Source organism: Excalfactoria chinensis, chromosome Z (genome assembly GCF_039878825.1).
Source record: "Excalfactoria chinensis isolate bCotChi1 chromosome Z, bCotChi1.hap2, whole genome shotgun sequence".
Lineage (NCBI taxonomy): Eukaryota > Metazoa > Chordata > Aves > Galliformes > Phasianidae > Excalfactoria > Excalfactoria chinensis.
The window spans coordinates 40,549,452-40,563,190 of record NC_092857.1 but is presented as its reverse complement, the minus strand read 5'-3'; the positions used below and the strand labels follow the sequence as shown (position 1 = coordinate 40,563,190).

The 13,739-nt window shown below is 37.1% G+C and overlaps 1 protein-coding gene across 5 annotated transcripts in view; it reads left to right on the top strand.

Annotated features, from left to right (window-relative positions):
• Positions 1-611: 611 nt before the first annotated feature.
• ERCC6L2 (ERCC excision repair 6 like 2) overlaps positions 612-13,739 on the top strand; it is a 49,073-nt gene continuing 35,945 nt past the window's right edge. For 4 of the 5 annotated variants that reach the window (XM_072359341.1, XM_072359343.1, XM_072359345.1 and 1 more), the window contains exons 1-7: positions 612-759; positions 3,783-4,204; positions 7,087-7,206; positions 8,118-8,311; positions 9,844-10,005; positions 10,965-11,172; positions 12,624-12,764. In XM_072359341.1, the coding sequence (XP_072215442.1) occupies positions 741-759; positions 3,783-4,204; positions 7,087-7,206; positions 8,118-8,311; positions 9,844-10,005; positions 10,965-11,172; positions 12,624-12,764 (1,266 nt within the window). In that variant the 5' untranslated portion in view covers positions 612-740. Of the gene's footprint in view, positions 760-3,782; positions 4,205-7,086; positions 7,207-8,117; positions 8,312-9,843; positions 10,006-10,964; positions 11,173-12,623; positions 12,765-13,739 lie in introns of those variants that run through there. The other variant, XM_072359342.1, reaches the window with a different exon arrangement.

The following is a 13,739-nucleotide window of genomic DNA, read 5'->3' as shown; positions in this document are numbered from 1 at the left end:
GGATGTTGCTATAAACAGCAGCATAAAGAGAAAAATCAGTTAAAATATATATAGTATTTATCAAGATCATTCAAGCTGGGGTGGCAACAATCCATTCAGGGGCTCTTCAGGTATAAGGCCACACAGTTCACCTGCCATAAATCTGCATAGTAGTATCTCTTCAAGTACCACAATCCAACTCTGCACATATCCTAGAAAAGGACCTTTAAGCCCACGTGGGTACCACCACACTGTGGTGACAGGAGCTGCTCCCAGACACTGGCCTCAACACAACAGCCCCATAGCACACAGCCCCACGGCAGTCCCAAGACTCGGCGCCTACGAGGGTTCCCAGGCCGTGGCACTGCAGCTCAACGAGACGTAGAGCAAGTCTCGCGATACGAAGACCCGCGGTTCCGGCACCTCCGCTGTTCTCGCGGGAATGCTTCCGCCCCGCCGCCTCCGTTTGGCTTCTGTCCGCTCGGGTCGGCGCGCCCTGCGGAGCTGTGTTAGAGCGGGCGGTGGATCCGATCTGCTGCTACCGGAGGCGGAGTGCTGTAACTTGTCCTCCGCAGGCGCGGCGCGAGCGGCGGCTGCTCGGCGTCCGGGCGGCTTCCCGAGCCCTTACGCGGCTTGCCTCGCCGCGAGGTCAGCGAGCAGTGCCCGTTTCTCGGCTGCCCTTCGGGAGCGTGAGCGTCCCGCGAGTCCCGGCCCCGCTGCTGGGACTGACCCTCGCCGCACCTGCACTCGCGTCGGTTAAGATGGGTGATGCGTGGCCAGGTAAGTAGGTTGATGTGGGGTCCCAGGTTATGAAGGAGCGGGTCTGGGTGTCACCGGGCTCCTTGCCCTTCGTTCACAGAATGTGGGCCGTGGGACAGAGGTGTCTCGCGTGGGTCAGCTGCCTCTGGGGTGCCCTGACAGCCCCTCACCTCACCTAGAAATGAAGCGACGCTGTGAGGAGTGCTGCGGTGTGCACGGCTTAGTAGTGTTCCCTTAACAAATGCTCCCATTTTGCATTGTCAAAATTGGAAGTCTGTATTTAAAGTGAACAGAAAACATAGGTGCTGACACAGCATTTAGAAGATGTGTTGATTAGTCTCGTATGTTTAGCAATTTTGCTGTTAGGCTTCAAATTTAAAAAAGCAATGCTTTTCCATTATGGTATCACAAATTTGCTTTTACAGTGACTTATCAGAGTGTAAAAAACCTTAAATTCTTCATTAGCTTGTCAAACCTCAGTAATTAATTTGGTTATTTTTCCATAGGAGTAGTGAAATGAGCGCATCTGTGACAACAGGCCATTATCATCCTGGTCCAGGATGGTCATGATGTGTCATGGTGCACTTCCTCATATGTGGTAAAAGACTAGATAGTAGCAGTCATCTTGAATGCCATCTGTTTTTGTTGATGGCCATGCTAGGAAAGTGCAATAAATAAGTGTCCTGATTTGTAGAGGTTTTATTCTACATAGATGGTTATTCAAAAGAAGAAGATAGTGTAGCATTTTTAACTCTGGTTTGTACAGTGTTATTTTCCAGAATCTTGCAGTACTGTCATCCTCAATACTGCTGTTTTGCCACTTTCCTTTTTTTATCATTTTTTTCCTTCTTTATTAGTTTGAAGTTTGTTATTACAGAGTTTACTGCCCAGTACTCTTTATTCTGCTCTGCACCTGGGACCCCAATTCTGACAAGTCAAATGCAGCTTATAAAACTCAATAATTGTTAAGAAACAAAGGCACTGTAAAAATATATACCTGAAAGTTTAAATGCTGCGTGTCACTTCAGATATTACTATGAAAGAGAGTAGTATTGAAAATTTTCTCTATTTTAAATTTTGTTTTGAATGTTTTGTGGATATTTGTATGTTGCTGGTTTTGTTTTTTAGTATTGCTTCTTAATTTTGAGAAATTGACCAAAGATTTAGATGGTACTGGGAGAAGATCATATGTTTTTGTGTCTTTTTTATGCATGAATTTGGTCATATTTTTGAGGCAGTAGATGTGCAAATACTTCAAGAGGAGAACTATGTTTTAGTGAATATATTGTCTATACTTAACAGCCTCAAAATGTTATTTTCAGCTTCAGATATTTTGGAGAAGGTATTTAGTGTCTTATGTGCAGGGCATAGGGTGTGGGATGAAACTTAGTCTCAGCAAGGATGATGCAGGCATAGTCTGAGTGTTCTTTGGAGACATTAATCCAATTGAGTGACTCCACTTTGTGAAGTAATTAGAGTAAGAGATAGTGGGCCACTGGTTTAGGGTGCGAGTTTATAGCAGACAAAATCTCACATATTAGAGATCAGACCTATCAGACTTGTAGTTGGAGGACACCAAGTGCAGGAAATCTGTGTGTGTTGAGGGAAAGACAAAGCTATTTGGAAAAGTTAGCTGCTGGTATGTACAATAACCGTATCTAGCCCGGGAAGTCTTCTTATTCATACTTCAAGTCATTTGAAGAAACGTTTTCTCAAGTCACCTTGCATTCACTTTGCAGTAGTTGATACTTACTGGGCCTGCTTTTTCTTTGTTGTTTGTTTGTTTGTTTTCCCTCCCCCCTCACTGTGAAGGCCTTGCTTTTTCTTATTTTTTTTTGTCTAATATTCTTTTAACTCTTATACACTGCTGGTCTTATATTTTATTTTCTCTGTAATCAGCATATGCACCATTTAAAGATTGTACATGAAAAATTACAAATTACATAGGAAAAGAAGCAGCTTAAGTCTCCTCTGGTAATATTTGATATGTGATATTAATGGGGTGTGAACTTACAGGGACTGTATACAGAGAAAGAGCTGTAAAGTCTTCAACTATTAAAATCTGCATCCACTTTGGAGAAGGACGTAGGCAAGTGCTATCCTTGTATATGTTTTCAGAGTACACTTCTTTGGCTTTGGAAATATGTTTTTTTCTTTTTTTTTCTTTTTTCTTTTGTCTTTTTTTCCCCTGATGCTAGAATCATAGAATTAGAATCATAGAATTACCCAGGTTGGAAAAGACCTTGAAGATCATCAAGTCCAACCACAGCCTAACCAGTACCCTAACTCTAACAACCCTCCACTAAATCATATCCCTGAGTACCACATCCAAACAGCTCTTAAACACATCCAGGTATGGTGATTCCACCACCTCCCTGGGGAGCCTATTCCAGTACCTAACTACCCTTTCTGTAAAGAAGTTCTTCCTAATATCCAACCTAAAGTTGCCCTGGCGCAACTTGAGGCCAATTCCCCTCGTCCTGTCACATGTCACTAGTGAGAAGAGACCAGCCCCACTCTCACTGTAAGAACTTTTCAGGTACTGGAAGAAGAGTTATAAGAGTTATAAGGAGAAATGTTGCGCATCATAAGCGATTGTATTTGTGAAACAATTTAGTAAAGCTGAAGCACCAAATTTGAGTAGATAATAAGTGTTATCTATTGTAGATAGTATTTGGAACAGATTACGTGATTAATTAATTGCATGCTAACCCTGTCAGTGTGGGTTTGTCAGTGTGGGCTCAAGTGAAACTTACTTATCAGTGTTTACATTAGATTTTTTCCAAGCAGACTTTCAGATATTTTAAAAACAGCATTACAAACTTTGATATGCCTGTCTTGGAATTTGGTTCGAACCAGCAACCAGTATTACAATTCTAGTACTGCCTTCAAAAGAGCCTTGAAACACACGTAATCTTAAGTTATATGCCGTTCATGAAGGAAGTTAGCATCTAATATTTAAATCAGTATTTACCAATGTAATACTTTGTGCATTTGGCCAGTTTTTCATGGTGGGTTTTTTGTTGTTTTGTTTCTTTCCATAGATAGATGGCATGTTGGGGAGAGATGTCTTGCGCCTTGTCCTGAAAATGGAAAGTTTTCCGAAGGAACAATATCATCTATTGAAAAGGACAAGAATGGAAAATCATTTGCTGTTGTATCATTCTTGGAATCTGAAGATAAGAAAATGCTGATATCTGAGCTCTGTAGAGTTGAAACTGGTAGATGTTCCTGGAAGAGTGCAATATTTGATGATGGTGACCTGGAAAAGCCTTATTTTCCTGGCCATCTTCCATCTTCAGCAGTTGCTTTTAAGTTATCTGATAATGGTGATTTTATCCCATATACAATAAATAGATACCTACGTGGTTATCAAAGGGAAGGAGCCCAGTTTCTCTATTGGCACTATGCTAATAAAAGGGGATGCATTCTTGGAGATGATATGGGCCTTGGAAAGACAGTACAGGTATTTATTTCTTACAAGAACACTGAGATAATAATTTAATTTATTTGTTTTTTGGCAGCATGTTTTCGGTGAAGAGTATTTATTTTTTAGGTTTACTTACTAAATAAAAGCCATGTTGTTCAAGCTTATTCTCCCTTTTGTGGCCTGAAGTTGGAGGAGGCAGAATGTGGTTGTTTGTGACAATACCTGAGGGGCAGAAGTGATTGCTGATAAGCTTCTAACATTCCACAAAACTGGGCTGTAATTGTTTGTACTGTAAAGCTTGGTAGTTGTGGTAGTTAAGATGTTAATTAGTGTTTGCGTTATGTTGAATGTATTTTATGGATTGATATCAACATATCAAGAAAGAAATTTGCTGCACTGGAGAATGCTATTAGTACATATGCTACTTAACAGGTCTTAAAATGTCTTTTTACTTCTTTTTCTTGAAAATGAGTAGTTTGACTGTACTAGGAACTAGAAGAAGATGCATGTACTCTCCCATCTGGAAAAAATACCTAGATGTTACACAATATGTTTATGATTGTTGGAAATGCAAATTCTGTTGATGAAGAGGCAAAGAACAGCTGGATTTTTTTCATTATTCTTTGAATAACTGCAGCCCAATTGATTCACTTATTTTACTAAAATTACGGTGTTTTTAGGTTTGAAATGATTCTCTTTAATATGTTTGGTTTTAAGTTAGCATCTTGAGTCCTATAGCAAATAGTCCTTGTCCATTTCACATTGCTCCTCCTTTTTGTGAAATGCAAGCTCATTTCTTTGCTGGTAAATACTGGCCATAGCATGTCTTGTGCATCCTTTTAGGAGAATGTCAGCTGATAATGCTGCCTTCTGTGCACAGATGCTTGTTCTATAGCAAACTTTACAAGCGAAGTGAATGAACTAAATTGGCAGAACTTGCCTGAGTAAAGCATTAAGAGGAGTACCATGAGTGTGTAGGGAGCTGCTGCTGACTTATTAGTTACAACTAAACTAACTCCATTTACCTTGTGCTTCACCTTACTTCAGATGCATTCTTTGTTCATGGCAGCTCAGTAGCTCAGTAGTTACTCAAGAACTGCCAGTATCCATTTTAGTACTGAAAGAAACATTTGTATAAGATAGAAAATCAGTTACCACCTCTTTTCTTGAATCTCATGGCTGATTCTGCAGTGAACAGGTCACATTTGTCACACAGTGGCTATGTGTTCCTTTGTAAAATTTGCATGTGATAGTTGTTTCTTTTAATCATGGTGTCAAGTTTGGAGAAGAAAATTACATTTCTTGAATACTGTCTTAAATATTCCTTTCTAAAACAGTACTTATGTTCCTCAAATGTAGTATGGATAGCAGCTCAGAAGATGTGAATTAATAGATGAGTTTTCTTATTTCATAGATTCCCATGCGTGAAGGAATTCATTAAACTTCACAAAGTACCAGCTGATTGATTTACAGTCTTACAGAAAATTTTGCTTTTGCTTATCACTTGGCTGAATATTACGATATTTAAATTACAGGGTGAAGCCTGAGAAAAAAGACTTTTCTTAAAGACTTTTGTATTGTAGTGTTCTTTCTACTTTTGAAATTTTTGCTTGAATTTGCTTTAGTGTGTGGCTCTTTTGTTTTGAGTGAAGGTAAGTAGAATAATGATATCACAGAATCACAGAATGACAAATGATATGTTGTGATAGGATTGCAGTAAGTTAAATTTCTTGTCAACACCTTTAGATTGCCTCCTAGTTTTATCTGAAAGAGCCAAAGGTTTCTCATTAGGATTTCCTCTTAACAGCTTTCGCTGTTTTTACAAATTTGTGATGTGTAATTCGTCCAAAAGTGGAAGATCTGAAAAAAACATGCAGATTTTGGTTTTGGTCCTATTGAGAGTATGAATAAAATTCAGCAAAACAGTACTGAAGAAACAACGCGTACAAATTTGCATCAGCTTCCTAGTCTCTCAGCTTATATGAAATGTTGTGCATTAAAATGTCACTAGTTTCTTCAATGTGTTTCTTTCCCATCTATCCCTGTATGATAGGTTCCCTGTCTTCTCTTTGAATACTTTTGTCCTGATCATATGCTTTTCAACCAGCTATGCTTTACTGGCTCTTCTTCTCATCATTGGAGGGAGAAGAAAAAATATTATTTGATTTCATGGCTGACAGCTTTCTCTCTATCCAGCAGTAAGCATCTGCATAGCAACTCCAGAAGAGTATCCTGAGCAGGGGGGTCTGTTGAACTTCAAAAGAAGGACATATGTCTGATAATGATGCTGGTTCTTGTTGCAGCTTAGCTCAGTGTTTATCCCTAGTGGGTTTTACAAATTAAAATGGTTCTGCCCAGATACTTTTGCCCTCTGCCTGCTTTGGATTACCATGGCAGAGCTTGGAATAATGTTGTTTAGAATGTTCGTCACCACTGTGGTGTATAAATATCTTCTCCTAATTAAGAGAAAGTAAAGATCACTGGCTGGTTTGAGGCAGTTGAATTAATACAGACTTGAACACAGCCAAATGAACTGCTTTTGAATTCAAGAACAAGAATTTGAGGAGTGGAACATACAGAAATCCTAGTGCTTCCTCATCTAAGATTCATGTGTTTGCCATTTCCAGGAAAAATACAAGACATGCCTTGTTTCTTCCTGTCTTCTTTATTGTCTATACTGTATTTTTGAAGATTTTCCACGTAGAAAGTAGAAGTGCAGTGTGGAGCAATTAAATGCTCTTATCGTAAACACAGGTTTCTCAGTTGAAAATGAGATTGATTTTAAAAAAACAAAAAAGTATATTAACAAATGAAATACTATTCAGGATTTTGTCTGAAATGTGTGTTTTCAGTGGAACTAGTTCATTTTCTGTCTGCATTTTTGTACATAATTACCGAGAGTTGTTTTCTTTCTGAAGGTCATATCATTTTTGGCTGCAGTGTTACGCAAAAAAGGAACACGTGAAGATGCTGAAAATAATATGCCAGAATTCTTACGGAGAACAATGGGAAAAGAATCAAAATGTAACCCTAAGAAGGTAAAACTTCAAAAATTTTGGTAAAAAGCAAAAAAATGTTGTTTGCTTGCTTTAGGAGTTTACATATATTCATTGTTTGGTTAATTTAACATGAGAGGACTAATGCAACTCCTGATTTCCATTGGTATTTTATGTTATTTGAATATTTGAGTGGCAGAATGATTCTGTGACTGTATTTCTGTGAACAAACTTGTTCCTTCGTGAATTCAGGCAAAGTGGAAGGTAGATGTGGAAGGATATCACTTTATGTGAAAAAACACGAGTGCTTCTGACTGGCTCTGAGAGAAGTAGTTTACTTTGAGGACAATTATGTATTGGAACAGGTAACAAAGAGAGGTTGTGGGGTCTTTCATCCTTGAAGGATATGAAAGACCTGAGTGGGAATAGCTCTAAATGTCTGAATTCAGTGCTGCTCCTTCTTTGACTGGGAAACTGGACTAGAAACTGATTTTATTATTCTGTGGTAATATTGTACAGATTGTCTTAAATTATTAAACCTCTTTTGATACCTCTTCTCATATATTGACTAGATTTATGGCTTGGAGGAACTTCCTTACCATTATACCTTTTCCACCTCTAAAACACTGAATGGTGTTTGTAATAGGTGTTATAACAGAGCACTGTGATAGTATGTTGTGTCTTACTGCAGTTGACTAAATACCAGTGTTACTTTCGATACTTTGTGTAGTGTTAGTGTATTTTTTCTGTAGTATTTACACATTCTATAAACTCATTACCTTTTAATTTATATAAATATTCAGGTATTTTCTACACTGTGCTTTGAAGCAACAAGAATTTAGTAGTTCAGACTATGAAGTAATAAGATAAATCCCAAGATTATGACTTTACACATTGAGAAAGTGCTGTGGCGTAGATCCTCTAGTAATACTATAACAGCTGTTTGTTTTCAGTTTTTCCTCATAGTGGCCCCTCTTTCAGTGTTGTATAACTGGAAGGATGAGTTAGACACATGGGGGTACTTTAAGGTCTCTGTCTTACATGGCAGTAGAAAGGAAGATGGCTTGAATTGCATCAAGCAAGGGAAATGTGAAGTTGCCCTTACAACATACGAGACACTTCGCCTGTATTTAGATGAACTTAACAAGTAAGTATGACTCATTACATCACAGAAGAGAATGATATTTGTTAATTTTTTAATTATTGAATTCCTAAGTCCTAAAATTAAATCCTACTTTGTTGTCCCATAGCTGCCAGTATTTTAAAAAGGAGGAATTTTGCCTTTCCTTTTGTTATGTTTAAGAATACTAAATCCCTTACTTAGTGAAAGAGGACAACTAGGACCTCTTCATCTTGGAAATAGATACACGTTGCATGGACATCTCAGTTAGCTATAGCTTTCTGCCTATATCAGCTGGTGTTGCCTGTGGTCTTTCAGTGTTCCCATGCTAGGTGACCGGAAAGGGTCTTGGGCTCAAAGAGTGTCTTACTGTTTTGAATAGCCGTCACCAGAAAAAGTCTGATCTCCAGCTCTGTGCACATCTGAAAAAGAAGTGCAGGTAGGAGACATTAAACAGCTGCTGTCTGGGAAATAAATGTACGTGCACAGCCCATGACAGTGCAGCAGGACTTACGTGTAAATGAATGCATTGCTTCAGTGTAAAGATTTACCAACTCAGTCTGCCAAACATGTGTCCATGTAAGCATACAGTGTTCATCTGACTCTTAAAGGCTGTGCATTTTGCTTAGATAGAATTATGAATTGGCCTCAAACTGATTTTTAATTAATTGTCATTAATAATTAGAAGATTTTAACAATATCATAAACTCAGATTTGATTGAAAGTAGTTAACAGGCATTATATATGTCACAAGATGAATTTTCAAAATAATTATCTAAAATTCATGGAACCTGCTCAGGAGAGAGATTTCTTTCTAAATGTGGCTGCTTCAAGTAGCCTTAGCATAGAAATGAACTTATTCTGAAATATTCACGTACATAAAGCACTCTCATAAATTTGTTTCTTCTTAGGGACTTAGTTATTTAAAATTCTTATCACAGAGTACAGTTCATTTTTCCACCAGATTTTTACTTGAACTGATGGCAAAGTATCTTTCAGTCTCTACTTCTAACTATGGTCCTCTTGGTTACAGAATCACACAGTACTATAATTCCTCCACAGTATTGGAACCATGCAGGTCTCAAAGTAGTTGAGTGATGCCTTCAGGTAGTAAACTACAATTAGAAGTGCCTTCAGGATGTTTTTATCTGTGTGGATATTGTTAAGAAAAGTAAAAGATGACTGTGCTAATCGCGGTTTAGAAGTGTACATTAAGAGATTTATTCTGTTATTCTAAATCTTTCTTATGTGTGGAATTAGTACTGGTAAGATGTGTGTCCAGAAATGAAAAGCTACTTTCTTAATAGAAAGTATTTCATACAGTTGACAGTAGTTCAAATCTTTCATTGTGTAGTTTAACCATTATAATTTAATTCATTAAGCAGACAAGAAAGTGGGTGTTGTAATGTGTATAAAATAAGAAAGCAAAAATAAATATGTTTTGTGTTTTGTAGTAATAATCAGGGCTGTACATGTGACTGATGTCAGTTTTTGTGTATGTGGAGTGATGAGATATGTAATTTCAATTAAGAGAAAAAAAAAACTTTCTTGCTATGCAGTGTAGAGTGGTCTGCTGTCATAGTGGATGAAGTACACAGAATCAAGAATCCAAAGTCTCAAATAACGCAAACCATGAAGTCCTTAAAATGCAGTGTTCGCATAGGCCTTACCGGAACCATACTTCAAAACAATATGAAGGAACTTTGGTGTGTGATGGACTGGTAAATAAAATACTTTTTTTTTTTTTTTTTTCTTTTTTTCTTCCCCTTTGTTCCCCTTTATTCCCCTTTATTTTCTTCTCACACAATAGATAAAGATCTGTTGGGCAACTCTGGACAAAACTGTGCCTTTGTTTTTTACAGTATGTCAGTATGTGCAGGTCATTCTGATTTACTTGGAAGTTAAAAGTAATATTTAGCTGTTTTTCAAAATGCAGAAATGCATATATTTACAAAGCAACAGTCTTGGCCATGGAAATTTCTAAGGGAAAGGTGGAAATAACCCTAGACAAAAATACAAACATATATGTCTTACTGGGATACTTTACAACTGAGAGACAAAGCAAACTTCCTTTAAGGATGAGGAAGTGCAGGCTGAAGTCAAATGTCAGAGTGGAAAGTCTTAAATACTAAGCTTAATGTTGCATTTGGTCCATTAAAGCTATGCTGATGTTGTTGATGGATTGTTCCAATATGAAGTTAATGTATATCTAGCAGAAATAGTAAACATTGAAAATGCAACTGTCTGCCTTCCTAATTAAGCTCTGAAACAGAAGTTTTAGACGTTCTGTGTTCGTGTGGCTTCTTTTGGCCTGCTGAGCTTTAGTATTTCTGGAGGTGGCGTTTTCTTCTCCTAAGGGAAATCTCGTTGATGTTTGAAGATCATCACAGTGAAAAAAATGAATGTTTGGAAATATTCTATTCTATTTATACACACCTTACTGCTAGTTAATTTAATGTTTCCTGCTAGTCCAAAAACATTTATTGTTAGCCAGAAACATTTTATAATGTGCTTTTAATCACTGGACAATCATAAGTAACCTTGGTGTAATGAAAATGTCGCAATTCCCTCATAATCAACCCCTTCCCAATGTTTTTGTTTAATTGTTTTGGCTTTTTTTTTTTTTTTTTTTTTTTTGTGCTTTGTTTGTTTGTTTGTTGATTTTGTTTTCTTTTTATAGGGCAGTACCCGGACTTTTGGGTAGTAGAATGAGCTTCAAGAAGAAGTTTTCTGATCCAGTGGAACGTGGCCAGAGGCACACTGCAACTAAAAGAGAGCTAGCAACAGGTCGTAAGGCAATGGTGAAGCTAGCAAGAAAAATGTCTATCTGTTTTCTGAGACGTACAAAAGTGCTTATCAGTGATCAGTTGCCAAAAAAAGAAGACAGAGTAAGAGTGCTTGCACATTTCAAATATAACAATATGTCCTCTTTTTTGTTGTTTTTGTAGTTTTCTCTTTCATCATACCTCTGCTAGTTTATGGTTTTCTTTTAGATTCCCAAAATTGAGAGGAATCTAGAGCCTTAGAAAGAACGCATGTAAGGTTGTGAGCTTGTTTGTATAATTGCTATGACTGCTTACTGAAACAGAGTTAGTTAGACATGAAAATGCTCATCTAAACTTCTGGTTAGTGATTTACATGTATATTTTATGTGTACTTTTGTAAGTATCTTTGCAAATTCAGTGTGTGTAAATCTCTTGAAATTTGATGTAGGATTTCTGAATTTGCAACTTGATATTGTGTATATAGAACAGTTTGCTTTTAATTTTTTTTTAACTCACATTTTCAATCAGTAAGTAGGAGAACCCTCTTCCCAGATTGAAGATAATTATTAATTGGTCTGTCATCTTTTTCATCTTGTGCTATTGTAAACATCACATAAATCAATAATACTTTATAGCTAAGGTTGACTATTAATTATTATTAGATATATTTCCTTCTGAGTAGATGAACACATTAATTTTCAGATGTTTTTGTATTCAAAATTTTGTATTTTTTCTTCATCCTTAAATTAATAATGTTATTTAAACTGCCTTGTGAAGGAAAGATTAACACAAACATTAGACATTTGCCTTTGTAAATCTAGCAAGTTTTATTCTTTTAATTCTCTTGTTAGTGTGAATGTATGTTCAAGTTACTGCTTTATTATTGTAGCTCAGCATGGTGGCGTAGTGTGGGTGGTGTAGGTTAGGGGATGTTCTCAAGATATCTGTCTCTTGCTGGTTAAGACTAAGTATGTCATGGAGATGCCACCCATGGTCTCTGAGAGGAGGGATAAGAGTTTTGGCCATGGCTGTGTATAGAGCATTGCATTCTCAGTGCTTATTCTGTTTGTCCTGCCTGTGGTACTTCCCTGCAAACAGCTAGAGCCTAAAAAGAGAAAAAGAAATGGGCAAATGAAACAACTGGCAAAACAAGGGAATCCGGTATTACGATTATGCATTTATTTCTGTCACTCTTCCTTTGTTCTCTTAGTCTTCCATGAAAGCCCAACTGAGGGGTATGTAGAAACCTAAAAGCAGGTTATTATAGCTTGATATTGATAATCTCTGTAAAATTTTGGGAAAGAATAAAATAGATTTACATAGATTTTTGATACAGTTTCCTAATACTTCTGTGTCAGCATGCAGGTTGTTTTTTTTTTGTTTTTTTTTTTTTAAATTTGGATAGGATAACTTTCCATCAATGTTTGTGCAAATATATGTTGTTATTTTCAACTTTACTTGCAGTGCTCCATGCTTTGCTTTTTGGTTTATTTTGTTTTGTTTGTTTGCTTGGTGCAGTGCTCTCTGTTTTTAATTTTATGCTGCATGTAACTGTATTTTTGGGACTTTTGCAGATGGTGTACTGTTCCCTGACAGAATTCCAGAAAGCAGTGTACAAGGCTGTTCTGAAGACAGAGGATGTAAACCTAGTATTAAGAGCAGGAGAACCCTGCAGCTGCAACAGTGGCCGTGTGAGGAAGAACTGTTGTTACAAAGTAAGAACTTTCATTTTCTGAAGTTATTAACATAGACTTTCTGGTTTGAGCAGGAGATAGGTATTTCTCAATGTGCTCTCTGCTGATGAGGAGCTGCTTGAAGTGATTTCCTGGTCATAAATCATCTGTTTGTGAAATCTTGACTAGAAATATTGTGTTGTGGTGAAGTCAGGCACTTCAGAATTACGGCATAACTGCTTTGCATGCCCTAAGCAGAAGGTCATTATTAATACAGTATATTTGGGACATGTTGTATTAAATATACCTGTCATATAATTGGTGTTGGAAAGGGTTTTACATTGGGACATTTGATACTTGTCAGGTATATGGTTCCCATGCATCTTAGATGGTCAGTACAGTTGCTGCAAATAAGAGACCTCCTGGACCCAGCACATTGTCTAAGATATAGTTGTTTTGTAATTATAGTTGGATAGTGTCTTTCTTTGCTCCTAAAAATGTGCTTTGATTTACTTTACTGAAGGGAGAGCTGTAACAACAACTATCGTACAATGCAAGTAGAACATTATTCACTAGGAACAGCTCTGCAGATTTCTTCCTTCTTTGGACTTCTTCAACACTGATAAATCTAGCTTTGTTTTTGTTTCTGCATATCTCTTAGTAGACTTAGAATGTCTTTTAAATATTTTCCCTTTCTTTTACTTCTAAACACTTGTGTACAGTTTTGTTTTGTTTTTTTTTTTTTTTTCTTTTACGTTTCCCAAGTAATGTAGTTTATTTAGTCTTATGCATCTGTGTTCGAAAACAATCTATTGTCCTGTTGAAATATGCCATGGAAGCTAGCTTTAGTTCTTTGTAAGCTTTAGTTTAACATTGCATTTTGTCTAAAAAAAGGTGCTGTTGAGTTTTGTTCACTGTGCAGACCTGCAGATACCTGTGTTGCTCTTATGGACAGTCTAATTCTGGAGCTGAATGTGAAATTTGGTTACTTGAGAAGGGAAAGGACATGAGTATTGA